The sequence below is a fragment of the Nestor notabilis genome, unplaced genomic scaffold (genome assembly GCF_000696875.1).
Source record: "Nestor notabilis isolate BGI_N333 unplaced genomic scaffold, ASM69687v1 scaffold12426, whole genome shotgun sequence".
NCBI lineage: Eukaryota > Metazoa > Chordata > Aves > Psittaciformes > Psittacidae > Nestor > Nestor notabilis.
In genome coordinates this window covers 24,221-40,735 of record NW_009931514.1, presented here as the reverse complement: position 1 = coordinate 40,735, position 16,515 = coordinate 24,221, and the positions used below count along the sequence as shown (strand labels likewise).

The 16,515-nt window shown below is 35.2% G+C and overlaps 1 protein-coding gene across 1 annotated transcript; it reads left to right on the top strand.

The window, feature by feature from the left end:
* Positions 1-1,242: 1,242 nt before the first annotated feature.
* Positions 1,243-15,402, top strand: TMX3 (thioredoxin-related transmembrane protein 3; the record flags this gene model as incomplete). Its single annotated transcript, XM_010015942.1, has 11 exons — positions 1,243-1,323; positions 2,705-2,804; positions 3,052-3,129; positions 5,167-5,233; positions 6,125-6,223; positions 6,747-6,804; positions 7,641-7,694; positions 8,006-8,062; positions 11,414-11,543; positions 13,763-13,831; positions 14,988-15,402. Coding segments are annotated over 11 exons (1,060 nt in total), but the record flags the coding sequence as incomplete, so codon positions are not given.
* Between the last annotated feature and the right edge of the window lie 1,113 nt (positions 15,403-16,515).

Sequence of the window (16,515 nt, the reverse complement as noted above, 5' to 3'; positions counted from 1 at the left end):
ATATATATTTTATATATATCTATAATGATTAAAAGGAATTTCATGCACCAATTGATTTGACACCTTTAGAGTGATTCAGGCAGTAAGTGCATACCTGAGTCTTCCTGTTAATTTTTTCTAAGTTATTGATTACATTTTCTTATTTTTAATTGCTTCTCTTCTGTGTACCTGAAAATCTTAAGTAAATGATAGTAGTGGTTACTATATAGGATGAAGTGTGAGAGCAGTTGTTTGACAAGAGAAGTATATGTAGATTTTTTTTCTTCATATATTTAAAAAAAACCCCAGAAACAAAATTAATGGAGGACAAATTTTATATTAAAATACCAGTCCATAATAATATTATAGGTAGTTGCTTATAACATGTATATTCCAGCACAAGGTCACGTTAAGTAAAGCCTTAATTTTGAGTACTTTTTACTATTCATATGTTGGGTTTGATAGCAGGTTGTTGTTTAAGCAAATAGTATTCATAATATATAATAAATCTTGTCAAGTTAGTTTTTTTTTCAAAAAAGCAGCAGAGATGCTTGTTAATATTTAAGGATATAAAACTTTGTCGGCATACAGAGGCATAGAAAATTTGGTTTCTTATTACTTTTTTTCCTGTGAGTTTCCTAAGCCTGCATGGATTCAAAGAAAGCTTGTTAGAATTAGTAAAACTTACTTGAATATTCTTATAATGCAGGTGTGCTACATCCCCTGTCAGCAGAGTACAATAAACTGACCTACACTTCATGAAAGCTTAATTGAATACATAAATTCAGAAAGATTTATAGGTCAATTAATACTTCTCAATTACTTAAAAAAGAAAGGCATTATAGAAGTCTTTATTCTTGTCTGTTACAAGGCCTAATTCCTGAGCGCTATAAATGCTGAATATTGGGGGTTTGGTTTGGGTGTGGGGTTTTGTTTTTTTATGGTCACAAGCAGCGTTCCAAATGATCTGTGTGTTTACAAAGTAAGTGACTGCTGTGCACTAGAAAAAAGTAATTGTAAAAGAACATTAATTATTTTTAAAAGTCAGCAAATAGATATTGTGTAATTTTTTTTACTCCATAACTGTGTTGTATTGCATCATTGAGTTTTATTTTTGCTGACCACTTCTTTTATCTATGTGAAAAATTACTTTGCTTATTGCTTTCTAAAGGGTGACTGTAATAAACATGTGAACGCTGAGTAATTCTGCATGTGCAGATAGGTTGATTTCAATTCTGTTCTTGTGTTTTCTGTTTTATCTAGCTTAAAAGGTGACTTGGCATACAACTACAGGGGACCTAGAACCAAAGATGATATAGTTGAATTTGCTAATAGAGTGGCAGGGTAAGTATACTCTTCTCTGAGATTGGATCTGGTGACTTAAAACATAGGATTTTGAGCTGGGCCAAAAATTAAGTTTACTTTAAAAAGAACAAGAGATGGATATGAAGTTAAAACCAACATGCATTATACATGTGGTTTCTTGTGAAGCTGTTGGTGAGTGACATAGAGAAAGTAAGTAGAGACTAGCTAGTCCCAGTCCCTTCTTTACAGTGCAAGATCTGAGGGCTATTCAAAGCAGTGGAAACTAGGAAGAAATTAAACTCATTGAAGCCAGAAGCAAGAATACTGACCTAAATGCTGGCTGACAGATAGATGTCATGACTTTGTTTAGTACTGAAAAGTTATTGTGGAAATATCATTTTAATATATGCTTATGTATCTGAAAAGTTGCAGCAATTAGCAGTGTGAGGGAATTTCTTTTACAGAATTGTTCATTACAATTTCTGTTGGCTTTTTCTTCCTTCCCTACAATAGCCTGTGGCCTTAATATATTATAGACAGTAATCTCCAGGGAGAAAAAAGAATCACATTTCTTTCCTTCATTCTTAATATAATTAAGAAGCACTTACATAGGTATATGATATTAATTATTGTTCAGAATTCTGTAGTTTAGGAATATCAGCGATCTCTAATAATTTACCAGAGTTTTGTAGGGTTGTTTTTCTAATACCACATTTTCTATCTGCTGCGCTTAGAATTTTATCTTTCAAATTGTGGCTGTGAAGACCTTATTGTGGCCTTTCAGTATATAAAGAGAGCTGATAAGAAAGGTGGAAAGAGACTTTTTATCAGAGCCTTTACTGACAGGACAAGGGGCGATGGTTTTAAACTGAAAGAGGGTAGGTTTAGATTGGACATAAAGCTGAAATTCTTTACTGTGAGAGTGGTGAGATACTGGAACACAGAGAAGTTGTGGCTGCCCCATCCCTTGAAGTGTTCAAGGCCAGGTTGGATGGGGCTTTGAGAAACCTGGTCTAGTGGAAGGTGTCCCTGCCCGTGGCAGGGGGGAGTTGGAACTAGATGATTTTTAAGGGGCTTTCCAACACAGACTGTGATTCTGTACCCAGTAAATGGCTTGCATGGTTACATCATAGCAGCATTTTTTACTAAGATGTTAATTTCACATTTAAGTGTGCTATTTGAGAAACATAACTTTGGGGGGGTGTGTGATTTTTAGTTTGGGGGATTATTTTGTTTGTTTCTTTGGGGGAGATTTTTTTTTTTTTTTTTTTTTGGTTCAAGTTGAAATAAATTGGGAAATCTAGTTGGTTTTTTTTTTAAATCAACTGTATTATATTTTGCGGGGGTGGTGTTGGTGTTGTATTTGTTTGGGTTTTGCACCTTAGAAACTGAATTTGTTCTTTCTTTTTCCTTCCTCCAGACCTCTTATCAGGCCACTTCCAAGCCAGCATATGTTTGACCATGTGCAAAAGAGACATCATGTACTTTTTGTGTATGTTGGTGGTGAATCTCCTTTAAAGGTTTGAAGTTTGGCTAAATGAAGTTACTTCTTTTGACTATTCACAGATGTAGTTTAAAGTATCTTCTAGTAGACTGAAGTGCATGCTTGCAATATGCGTGATTTTTTAACTTTTATTGAAGTGTTTGTACAATCTTGTGTCATAACCGTATTTTCTAACTACTCTGAAGATGAAGTATGTCACAAAACTTCTGTTTGAAGCATACTAAAAGTTCAGAAATTAAAAAATATTGTTTGTATTTTTTCAGGAAAAGTACATTGAAGTTGCTTCAGAACTAATAGTTTATACATACTTTTTTTCTGCCTCAGAAGATGTGCTGCCTGAGGTAAGCTGTCTCAGTTACCATTTCCACAGAAAGGGAGTAAGTCTCCTCACATCTAATTTTGCTGTTTTGATGGCACAGAACTGGCTTTTCACAGTATTTTTGCCTGTGACAAATTTCAAACTAATTACACCGAAGCGTTTAATTTTTGAGTCTATATTGGGAAAAAGTACAGAACAAGTTTCAGTCTGTCATTGCTTTGTATTGGACAAATTACTTATTCGGTCATATTAATGAAAATAAACTGTAGATACACAGAGCAGCTCAATGTGGACCATACGACCTGCTTAAGCTCTTGTTGCTCCTAACAGTTCTTTCACAGAACACTTTTATAACTAGTTTGGGAGTCTACAGCATGGGGTACCACTGAGTACCCTAATAATCAGAGAAGTAAGTGAAAAGGTAAGTTGTTTAAAAGATTAATTTGCCCAGGGATTGACTGATCCACCCAGTCTACTGGCTACAGAATTCTGAAGTGGCATATTAAAGCAAAATAAAGAGGCTTTTCGATTTATTGTTATCTCCGAGTGAGACCTCACTACTCCAGGCCTGGTAATGCATAACTTTAACATTAGTTTGGTATTAGCAGGGTGAGAACCAGAATAATGTATTTTTTTAGGCACATGCATTTTTCAACATCATATAGAACTGGCCTCATTATAAATACTGTATTGTTAGATTTCCAGAAGCCTTGTATCAAAAGCTATCTCAATTGCTGTTTACACTTCAGCCCCAGCTGAGCAACAAAAGTACTGTTCACTGGTTCTGTGGAAAGAGTGTAAAAGGCTGGAACAATTTGAGATTCTGCAATCACAGTAATATACACAGTGAGCTGTTTTTCTCACCAAATGTAATTTCCCACAAATGTCACTTAAACTGAAGCAGTGGTGGTGTGCAGTATCCTATGGAGAGAAGCAAAAATGTTAGGAAATTAGTGGTTGCTAGTTGCATGACAGTATTGACTGTTAGACTTTGTTTTGTCACCTTAGGTAAACTTGCTCCAAGCTTCAGGTATCTTTTGCAAGCCATAAGCTGTACATAGCCTGCTTTGCCCTTTAAGGAGGCTAAATTATGTTTTCGGCAAATAAGAGAATGAAGTATCATCTAGAATTACCACCTTTTCACTCATTCATATGAGCTGTTACATTATAAACCTACCGCTTTTACATTTACTTCCAAGAAAGAATGCAGAATGATTACAGAAGGCATGTCATTTGGAAAATCACACATGATACTGTTCATATGTTAGACAATTCAGCCAACATCATCATCAAAACTAAGCTCATGATGCAGTCCTTTCTTAACCACAAATGCTATTAGAATTTTAACTTAGGATGGTAGCAAGCAGTAAAGAATAGATGCAGAATGTCTCCTCTGGAAGTTACTGAAAACATGAGCTGAATAAGATTAAATTTCAAGGGAAGTTTCTACACATTGTATTTCTGAGGAGTTTGTTTTTTTCTTTAGTATGTTGTTAACCATCCTAACTACTGTATTGTAGGCATTCATTGTTCCATTTGCCTATAAATTAGGGCTATTTGCAGCTCTGTCTGCTGAAGCTGTGCCTATATTCTTGTCATCCTGAACCACAAGACATATCCCAGATGTAGTGGAACATGTAATCAATGTTACTATTTTACTCTACAATATTGACTGTCCGTTTAGTAGAAGTAACAATATGACAGGTATGCTGACAACAGCACAAATTGGGAACAGCAAGCATGATTGATGAAACCCTCAAGTTACAATCTTCTGTCTAAAGTTCATGTCCAACCAATAAAATATTTTTCATGCTACTGTAGATACTAGTAAAAGCCACGCTTCATTTAAACTTCATGAGACCTGCCTTTCAAAAATATGTTTATGTTGAGTTACTTTTTTAATACGCAGAAGCTGATAAATTAATTTTAGTAAATGCAGACAGGAGACATTTAAGTATACTTCGAGATTTCTCCCATGGACTACATTTCCATGTTTATAAAGATTTTTGGTTTTTTTGTTTAAAAATCTTCTAATCTTCCATGATTTAACCTCTTTCAGTATGTGACATTGCCTGAATTGCCTGCTGTTGTGGTCTTCAAAGATGGAACTTACTTTGTTTATGATGGTAAGTAGTGGTTTGTAAATCAGGCAAGTTACGAAGATGCAGTATAAGAGACTGGATAAGGTTATATGTGCAACTGTTATGATTGGGCAGAAATTTGAAGAGCTTACTGTAAGAAAAGGTTTAACAAAATCCGTTTCAGTGCTCTGGCCTTGTCTGCTGTTTTGTTTTGGTTTTCTTCCCCATAGCAGGGGAGTGGAATGCAGATCTATGAGAAGCTTTATGGTAGGAATTACTTGCTACGATTTTAGGACAATTAATTGTTAACCTGAAGTTACTGATAATTCATTCTATACAATAGATTTATTCATTCTATACAAAAGGATTTAACACAAACTAATTTGTTTAATTTGTTCTTGTGTGCGTGTGTGTATATATGCATTGTATATATATGTTTACGTGCATTTTTCTTTTTTACTGTGATTAAGATCTAATTACAGTGATGGTGGTGGTATGTGCTAGAATTTGATTCACTACAGGTTAAAATACATGGCATAGGAAACTACCCTTGAGTATAACTGATTCTGAATTTACACTCGCAGTGCTGTTAATGCATCTAATTTTTCTTGATTTCTTTGTATTTTATTCAAGGACTCTCATAAATATTTCTGTATTTTTGTTTCTCTTTGTTTGAAACTCGACGCACAGTTATCTTGTAAAATAGTATTGTTTATCCTTGATTTAGGAAAAAAATCATCAGATTAGCTTTTCATGCTTTGCTGTAATACTTTTTTGTTTGACAATTGAAAATAGCTTTAGAAGTTTTAAAACTAAAGAGGAATTTCTGGAAATGTGTGAGATCTTGTCTGACAACAGTAAGAGGAAAAAAAAATGTTTGCCTCTGCATTCCGTTTTTTTTTCTTTTACTTTTTTTTTTTTTTTTTTTTTTTTTAGAGTATGAAGATGGTGATTTGTCATCCTGGATAAATAGAGAAAGATTTCAAGGTTATCTTCATGTAGATGGCTTCACACTGTATGAACTTGGAGATACAGGTGAGATGCTGCTCCCACTAAGCTTTTTGGCATCTCTTGTACTTAACACTTAGAAAATTAAAAAACACTAAGAATGTATTCTTTAAATCTCAAAATTAATTAATCTTGGAGTTAGAGTTGATAGTGCCAGTCTTTTTTTTTTGATGTTGGTGAGACCTGTTCTGTTGTCTATAGGCTTCATCCAAAGCCTACACTAGTCCTTTCCTCACAACATAAAAATTAGTATGTCTAATCCTGTAGTAGTCACAAAAAAATTAGTAGGACTTTCAATTTAAGAGCAATTAGGTTTTCCATAAATTACATGGAATGTGTGGTATGGCATTAAGCCATATCTTTATTTTCAGTAACTTTAAGAAGACCACACTTAGGCAGGTAGAAGAGGCTATTTGTCATTGAGGTTGATTTATACTTAAAACTAATTGCTGTCCCTGGAGAGTATATAATCTTCTAGGTTGGAATATTTTCCATCTGAGAATGCGTGTTTCTCTTTAAATGGTTTCAAGTATTTTATTCCTTATTTTAGGAAAACTTGTGGCTATTGCAGTCATTGATGATAAAAACGCTTCAGTGGAACATACCAGGTACAGAATTGAGTATTGGTGACACTGTGGGAGAAATGTGCTGGTATAACATAGAGAACCTTGGAAGTTTCTTAGATGTTAAGAAATGCTATGTTAAATGAATGGGTTTAACTTTTGGATGTTCTCTAATTTTTGAGTTTACCCTACTGAATTTATTTAATTTATGGCTCTGTTGAAGAACATGTGAGTTCAGTGAGGTGATGGGAGTTCCTGTATCGCTCTTCTGCTGTATGCTAATGAGGTCACAGGAGCAAACAGTGATCGCATAGCTTTTTAAAGCTGTTGTGTCACCTTTTAGTCATAGACAAGAGTACTTGAGTTCAGATGACTTTGGAATGAATTTAGTTTGAACAAATGACTGTTCCTCAGCTCAGTTGCATTAAAAATTAATTTAATCATGCTTATATATTAGTGGTCTGTGGAACTTACATTAAGAAGGGGAGTTTTCAGTTGCGTTGGAGTTTGCTGAAGGGACTGAGAGGAACATACCTTCCCCTGTCCTTCTCTGATTGCATAGATGAGTAAGAAAATATTGTTCAAGTACTGTGTATGCTATTTTCCTAGACCTCTTTGGATTTTCTTCAAAGTGCTGCATCTTCAGATAGAGTGAAGCAGCTTGACATCTGTCTGTTTTTCTCGTGTTGAGACTATGTGGTAGATAGCCTTTCAACCCTTAGAAACCAAGCAAGATCAATGAGGTTTTTTGTTAATGGAACAGGGGATGCTAATTGCTGATGAGTTACTATTTGCTGCTTACTGGGGAAATATCCATGTTTATTGTTTGTATTTTGACAGAGTATATCCTGCATTATTAATGGCCTTTTTTTTCCCTCCAGACTAAAATCTATTATTCAGGAAGTTGCTAGAGATTATCGGGATCACTTTCACAGGTAGGCGCACATGGTACTATAATAGCTTAAATGAACTTCTGCATTAACCTTTTTAAGACAGCAGTCATTTTTTCATTTTACATGACAGATAGTACAGTGCCTGCTTTTATATTCATATACTGATATTTAATAAGGGTATTCCATTAACTGAGTGTTGTGGGATGCTGTTGGTTTTGTAGATGATCAATTTTTTAATTATATTGCTGAGTGTGTGCTCTTATCTTCAGTTATGGGAAAAATACTTCAGGAAGAACTTTTGCTGAAACTCGCTATTCTTTTCATCAATCTGTTTTTCACTGCTTCTCTTACAGGGATTTCCAGTTTGGTCATATGGATGGAAATGATTACATTAATAGTTTACTAATGGAGTAAGTAAATTCTTAGTTGAATATTCTCTCTTCTCTTGTTTTTCTTACTAGGTATATTTAATTGAAAACAATCTTACAAAGAGTTCCTGCCTTTTGTGGGTTTAGAGGAAAAAACTGCTGTCTTCAGAATTCAGCATGTAGCATAATATCAGTTGTTTATTAAATTAAACTGCATAATCTAATGGTAGAAGTTTGGCTTACTGATAAAGCTGGTAGACAAAGCTTATCTTTTAGGTCTGTGTTAAATTTTTCTATTAGAACTGTGTGGGTTTTTCCTTTGATATATTTACAGTACACTAGATACATTAAAAGTTATGTCAATTTGTAACAGGAAATGTAAATAATGTTTATGCATTAGCTATGTATTTTTATTTCTTGAGAGACTGTCGTGGTTTAAGCCCAGCCGGCAACTTGGAACCACGCAGCCACTCGCTCACTCCCCCCCTCTTCAGCTTCTTCCTCCCCCCACTCCCGGAGGGATGGGGAGGAGAATCGGAGGAATGTAACTCCCATGGGTTGAGATAAGAGCACTCCAGTAACTAAGGTATAATACAAACCACTACTGCTACCAATAATAATGATAAGAGGAATAACAAGGGGAGAGGACACAACCGCTCACCGCCCGCCGACCGATACCCAGCCCGACCCGAGCAGCGATCTGGGCCTTCCGGGTAACTCCCCCCAGTTTATATACTGGGCATGACGTGCTGTGGTATGGAATACCCCTTTGGCCAGTTTGGGTCAGGTGTCCTGTCTCTGCTTCCTCCTGGCTTCCCCTCCTCTCTGGCAGAGCATGAGACTGAGAAAGTCCTTGGTCAGAGTAAACATTACTTAGCAACAACTAAAAACATCGGTGTTATCAGTGTTGTTCCGAGACTGAAAGTTAAGAAACACAGCACTGCACCAGCTATTAAGAAGGAGAAAAAATGACTGCTGTAGCTGAACCCAGGACAGAGACACATTTCGTTCTTGATGCATTTTTAAGACATAAGTATGTTTCTGCAGAGAAGCAGCATAAGATGCATGGAAGATGTTGTCCACACTTGATATGTACATGGTACATTTTGAAATGTATAAGTAGTTTAACAAGATGCTTGACATTTGCCCTTATTATGATCCTTGTCTAAAAATGCAGTATTAGAGAGTTTAAGTTGCTTGGCATTTGACTACTATGGCCTTTTGAGTGAAAGAAGAGAAAAACAGAGGTCAATATGCCAGCTCTGTAAGTTTTCCAATGAACAAAGCTTGTGCTCGTGGCCCTAAAGATTCTATGAGCTTCCTGGGGATTCAGGAGGCACAAGGTCTATAGTTCTGTGGAATTACTGTAGATTATCACCTGAATACAATTAATTTAAAACCAGCCATCTCTCAATTGAAGTTAAGTGATGTGATTGATCTAGTGCTTTATAGCTGCCAAAAATGAGACCTTGCTCACTTCATTAATTGCATCTCCTTTGCAGGCTCTTAGGTCAGACCGTCTACTGAGCTGTTTCAGCCTGTTCATTTGACAGAAAAGTGTTTCCTTTTTTCAGCTATGCGAGTAGGGGAGTTGTTTTGCTGATCCAACAAAACCCTTAAATGTCTTCCAATGTATTCTGCTGAGTACCAGAACTGATGTGAAAAGAAGCAGGGGAGGGAGATGAAGTCTTCATTAAGAGGAAGAAAATGAGGGGGAAAAAGATTAATCTAGTGGCAAGATTGGTTCAACTGGATTGTTTAAATTAATCTGCAAAATGCCTGGGTTTATAATTTATAGTATATGGAAAGTTGCTGTTAAAGTAATCAGAAGCTTTTAATTATTTTTAAACACAGCGTATACATTTCCAGTGTAAGTGGGAAGCAGCAAAAGAATGCAGCAAAATATGGTCACTGTTACAAGTAGCTGCTGTTCATGTGGCTGACTACTTGAATAATTCGAGGTAAACTGTATTGCGAGGGCTTCAGATTTCCACCAGATGGCAGCAAGTGGAAACAGAAAAAGCCTCTTGAATAGTGAGAAACCTACTGCAGAATACTTACTGTGCTAGATGCACATAGGAACAACTTCAGTTTCTTCACAAGGGAGAATATTGTATGATTTGTGGGGATAGAAGTAGTAGTCCTTGAAGAAAAGTACACTTTTGAACTTGGCTGTAACTCCATTAGTAGTTGTAATTTATCTCTCTTCAGAAAGATGAACATGCTTTTATTGGATTAAAAATGGTATGGTTAAAACTATGCACAAAACAAGAAAACAGATTATGTATTTTACTGAAAGCAAAGATGCACCTTTGTGTAAGCTAAGGTATATAGCATCATTGGAATGTCAACTATAGGTGTATGTAGAATATTGATTCCTCAGCTCTTTGAAGAAACACATTAATCAATTATTATGAAATAAAAGCCACAATTAAGGCAAAAATGATCATCAGTATTACATGGATTACCAATATACATGGGTGGGGCACTAGTAGACAAGACTGAAGATGGAGAAAAACATGGTTTGCATTGCTTCTGTGTGAAGGAAAGCCACCTAGTATTTAAATACATTATTGACAGCACTGCAGAAAATTGGCAGAGTACAGGAGATTTTTCACCTTATTTAATGTATTCTAAATCTTTCTTGTTGAACAATGTACTTTTTCAGTATTAAATTTTCCTAAACCTGATCTAATTTTGAATTTAGGGCTGGTTTGAACAGTAGATTATACTGGTTTATCTCCAGAGATAATTTCTAAACATTTTTTTTTTTTGTTGATTTTCTTTTTTCCCCTGTTTTATTTCTTTCTGATTCTGTGATACTAAACAGTGCTTATGCATGTGAAGGTCAACTGCTGAATAAGAATTATTTTAAAACTTTGTAGCTCATCTGCTATATCTAAAAGAGATGCAGAAAAACTTTGACTGGTGTGGCTCATTCTTTTAACTTGACAGGTAGAGATTGATTGATAGAGCTGATCAGTTGGACCATGCTGCAAGGGATTTGGATTATCCTTTTGCCTTTGTGCACTAAAATAGTTAATATGTTGTGCTAATAGTACATTACATATACAAGGCTACTATCTGTGATCTCTTACTAACTGGCAAGTCATAAGGTACTTGATTTGCAGTCACTATGGGTATGTAAAATTCAGTAAGATTCAATAGTGTCACTGACACAGATGTGAAGGAAAAAAAAGTAATGGGAAACATGCTTGTACTCTTCAGGTGATTCTCTTCACCCTTCCCTCTTGACTTCAAGGAACTGCTATAAGGAGCACACATGAAGTGAAGGTTAATGGATACCCTTTTAAATGATGTAGGAATTATTTGGATTGCAGTATTTTACGCAGTAGTTCTTTAAATATTTTAACTCTCTGTTTTTGTTTTCAGTGACTTGACAATCCCTACTATTGTTGTATTGAATACCTCGAATCAGCAGTATTTCCTACCAGATAGACACATTGAGAACACAGAAGACATGGTTCAGTTTATTAACAATATCTTGGATGGTACTGCTGAAGTAAGTCTTCATTGTGACTTGGAATATGTTGGTTGGTGTTTATTTCCTTAGATGCTAAAGAAGGGAAAAAATTTGGTCACTCTGATTGTTATGCCATATATTTTATCTTCCTGTCTTGTCTGTCTTCCTCTCGTATGTGCTGTCAGTGACTTGTGAATTCTTGAGGCGTGCCATTGCTCGCTGTTCTGACTGCAGAACCTCTTGTAGGAAACAACTCTTTTTTTGTTTATAGCATGATGATAGCTGACTTCTCTTGATACTCCTTTTACTGATGTCATTGGTAAATAGAGAGCTTTCTATTCATCTCCTGGTTTGCTTTAAACATACTTGTTAATTTTTTTTTTCTCATAGTACATAATTCAGCTCTACAGTTTTTTTTGGGCAGCAATTAATAAATCTGGTAGCTTGGTGAATGATAGGTTCAGACTCGAAAAACAGTGGTATACTTGCTTTATATATTACAAACAGACATAAGCTTACCCCTCTCTTTCTGCCTAAAACTAAAAGTGATCTGTCTTTTGTTAAAACAGCAAAATTAATAAATCAATCTGGAATTGATGGCTTGGACAATTTTTTAATGTTGACAAAACAGAGTTGGGTGTACTTACTCCTGCAATGTACTGTAAGTTGAACAGAAGGCCATGTTATGGGGATGAGGAGAGGGGTAATGGATCAGAGCTTTCATGTGTGGTGATGGGCATGAAGTGGAGCTTGCTAACAAATCATTTGGCTGCCTCTTGGGAGAACCCTATGCTGGTTTAAGCCCCTAGTTCACTGTATATGGAATGCTCACTGTGTTGGCTGAATCCCACTTTACATTATGCCAGCAGTCATCAGGTGGTAATGACAATAATGCTGTAGATTGTTTCAGTCATATGGGGTACATTGGTTTATTTAATCTGACAAATGGATGTAACAATATAACATAGGTGGACTTTTTTGCTGTTCATTACTTGCCGTGCTTCTAGTTGCAAGGTGAGAGGTATTCCTGTAATTTAATTGGTGGTTCTTTGTTCTTCAGTTCTCACTTTTTTAATGCTTTAACTGCATAGAATTGTGTTATCAACACCTAATTAGCTCTATTAAACATATCCTTCAGGTTGAAATAACAAATGACATTGGTTTGTCTGGTTTTTAACTTTGAGGAAATTAATTTGTGATGCCTTGTTTTTTCTGCCTGAGCGTCACTTAGGTCTTGCTACATTTTGTTTCCAGTATTTCAGCTAGAATGATTAAATGTTTGTCTACATTCACATCTCTCTCTGTATGTGAAAGTGATATTGCAAGACAGGCAATACAGAATGTGACTTCATTTAAGCTGAATTGTGTCTGTAGACATAAAATGGCACGACTTTGGCTGCATTCAGGCCCAAGTAATTGTGCAGCTGTTGAGGAATGACAGTCTTCAAAGTAAACAAGTAACAGGATGCAACATTTCTTAACCACAGTGAAATTTCTGAGAAGTGTAACATTTTCCTCTTCCCTTCTTTGGGAAGTGTTGGATTATCCACCTTGACTTTATTGTCATTTTCTATAAGGCTCTATAGGTACCTTCTGTGAGTCTGTTTCATCATTGTGGACTTTTTTGTAATTTGAGGGGTTTTGGTCAGCGTCAAGTGCAGATCAGTTGACTTCCAAAATGTAGGTTTATTTCTCTGTCAAGACAGGTGAAAACTGGTCCTGTTCAACAGACAAGTTGCTTTGGATTCATGTAGTTATTGTGAAGACTGCTAAATTAGGTGCCAGTGAAGGTATAGTCTGTCACTGCTTGATACAAGTTTTATTATGCCTTTCTATCTTCTTGTTACTTAATGCCTAGACTTTTCTAACAGCTTCTATCATAATCCATAAATAGATATAAATGAATCCATAAATAGCTGCAGGAAAGTTCAGAAGATCTCTGCTATTTTATAATTGTAACATCAGGATAGTTGGTAGTTTCTGTTAGTGTTCCTCTATGTTAAGATAGTGGAGTGCCAGTCCACTGCTGAAGTTTGCACTGATAGTTTAAAACAATTGTGAGAGATTTTTTCATGAGACTACCAAGATGTTTATCCATGTGTAAGAAGTTGGAGCATCTGGGCATCATGAGATGCAAGAATAATTACTTTTCATTTCCTTCTAAAGGGACTTAAGATTGCAAGGTCTGAAGAATGAACTTTTGGAATCATAACTGAAAAGTGTCAGCAGTTTTGACATGGTTCCATTTGAAATTTCAGGCACAGGGTGGTGACGGACTTCTGCAACGAATCAAGAGAATAATCTATGATGCCAAGTCCACTGTAGTGGTGAGTTTTATTTTTTATTACACTAGATGGTGCCATTGTCAATCAAGATGCATATAAAAGATAAGTTTGTTTACATATACATTGCGTGTATATTAAAGGTGCATGTACATTAGGTTTAGGCCAAATGAACTTCTTGATTAAAGTTTTTAGTAGTATTTTCCAGTGTGCTAAATATTTGACATACATTAGTTTCTTCATTTTTAATTCCTTTTCTGTATTGGTCTGACGCATATTTTTAAGGTTAGAACAGGGAGAATTCAAAGTCTTTTCTTTGACCCATTTCACATCCTTTCACTGAAACTGGTAGCACTTCCAAGTTCTGAGAAATGTTAGTGTTTGTCTAATGAGCTAGAGCAAAAGGGAATTAAATACTACACTTTGTGTAGTTTTAAAGCAAATACTTTTATCATATTTCTTATAGGTTAATTATGCTTAACAGAATTCTGTTGGGAGGATGTACACAAATCCATTTCTTTACTTGTTCTACACAAGCAAAAAACCTATGCTGTGGATTTAACTTGAAACTGACATGTTTCTATGAGTGTCTTCCAAACTTCTATCAATGTGCAGCATTTAGCCATCAGTTTCTGAAACTGAAAGTCCATTTTCCTAAGCCATTGAACTACTCTTCAGTAGAAAGCTGTCTAATAACAGCTGCAGAATGCTTCTTCAGATCCTTTGTTGCTCAGACTAATTTTTGAGACACAAATAAGAGATGAAACTGGTTGCTTCAAAGTGTTCTTCTAAAACCGTTAAAACAGTTGTTTCTCAAGCATCAAATAATTAATTGGATATACATTTGGCATGTTAACATTAGGTGTTCCAGTGCAAGACTGTAATATTTTCTCTTCCAAGTATTTTTTTTTAATGAACTTACAGTAGGAATTGTTAAAATGAGGACAACTCCTCCTTTCTGGGGAGGAGAAAAATAAACAAAAAATCCCAAGCAACCAACAAAAACAAAAAGCAACCACAACAACAAAACCAAATAAAAAACCAAACAACCAACCAAACAAAAAAAAATCCCCACCAAAACCAAACCTGACTGTAATTTTTGATGTTTCTGAATAAATACCCAGAGTAATAAGAGAAGTAGTGTGATAATTTTTTTATATTTACTGAAAGCGTTTTTTACTTCAAATTTGTGTTTCAACAGTCTGTGTTCAAGAGTTCACCACTTCTGGGATGCTTTCTGTTTGGGTTGCCCCTGGGGGTCATCAGCATTATGTGTTATGGAATCTGCACAGCTGATACAGATGGAGGGGTAGATGAACATGAGGCAGCTAAAAAGGAAAATGGTGATCGGGAGCTCACAGACGAAGGCAGTGAGGAAGAACAAGAGGAGGAAAAGAATGGAAAATATACAGAACTTTCAGATGGAGAACTGAAACAGAAAGACATAATGGAAAAGAAAAAAGACTAACCTGTTGAGCAAAAGAATTCTCTAGAATTTCCAAATAGGCTTATTTATTGAAGTTGGTCATTAATTGATGATCTTCATGAGAGTTCCTCTTTGTTTATATTATGGTAGTTTTGACTTGCATGTATTCAAATTTTCTCAGAAATTGACAGGTAAAAAAATATGGATGTTCTCTTAATTGTCTTTAATAGATTAACAAAGGGCAATTTAAACTGAAAAAATTTGTAGGTACAGTTCTACGCTGTTTTTTTGAATAGTTTTGAATTGTTCATTTCCAGAACAATGAGATAATGTTACTTGAGCTTAGTGTATATCATGAACTACTACTAATATAGACCAACTGAACACCTTCATGTAAAATTAAGGCTGAAAATTAAGAAAGATTTAAGACATCTGTAAAGTCTTTCAGAGCCTGATAGCTAAAGACAACTCAGAGTTTTCCAAGAAGTCACGTTATACCTGTTGCACATAATTTTGAGAAAAAAAACAAAAAAACAAACACCCTAAACTTTTCTATTTTCTCAAGTTAAACATAAATTGTTAGGAATTACAGGACTGTTTTACTGTGTAGTAATACAATTACTGGCAGTCAAGAATGTTTACTTGATACAGGTTATATGCTAAATTAAGTCTTTATTAGCGCTTTAGCAGCTAAAAATATTGGAAAAATTCATTATAAACCTTTTGGAACATGATTGCCTGTTAAATTATTTTGTATGAGTGTTTACACAAACTTACAGTGCAAATGATATTTAAGTCTTCTGAATCTGCAGTGTAACTTGATAAAGGAGGACAAACACCCTTTATTTTGCAGTAACTCCTAATGACAAGCTTTTTGAATGGTGTAAATTTATTTAATTCAGATTGTTACATATATTTTTAGGTAGGCGGTGTTGATACTTTTGTTTGAGACCTACTCTGAAGGAGGGAGTTAACAGTATAATACTCGTAGATATTGGTTAGTATAATGCTTTTTTGTTACCTGTTTCATTATAAAAGCCACTTTTAATACAGTCATGTGACTGTGAAAAGGACTAGTTTGTGCCCAGAGTTAAATCTCCAAGTGTAAGCTATAAAGCAGACTTTGGCATTGATGTCTTGGAGAGTACTACAGAAAAAAAGAACCTAATATTGCTCTTCTGCTTAAGTATTTATCATGGGGTTTTTCTGCTTTTTTATTTTTCCCCTTTTTTTAAAGCGTTATGTGGCGCTGTAATACAGGTTATAATGTCCTCCTTACAAGGCAGCTTTATCATATAAGAAA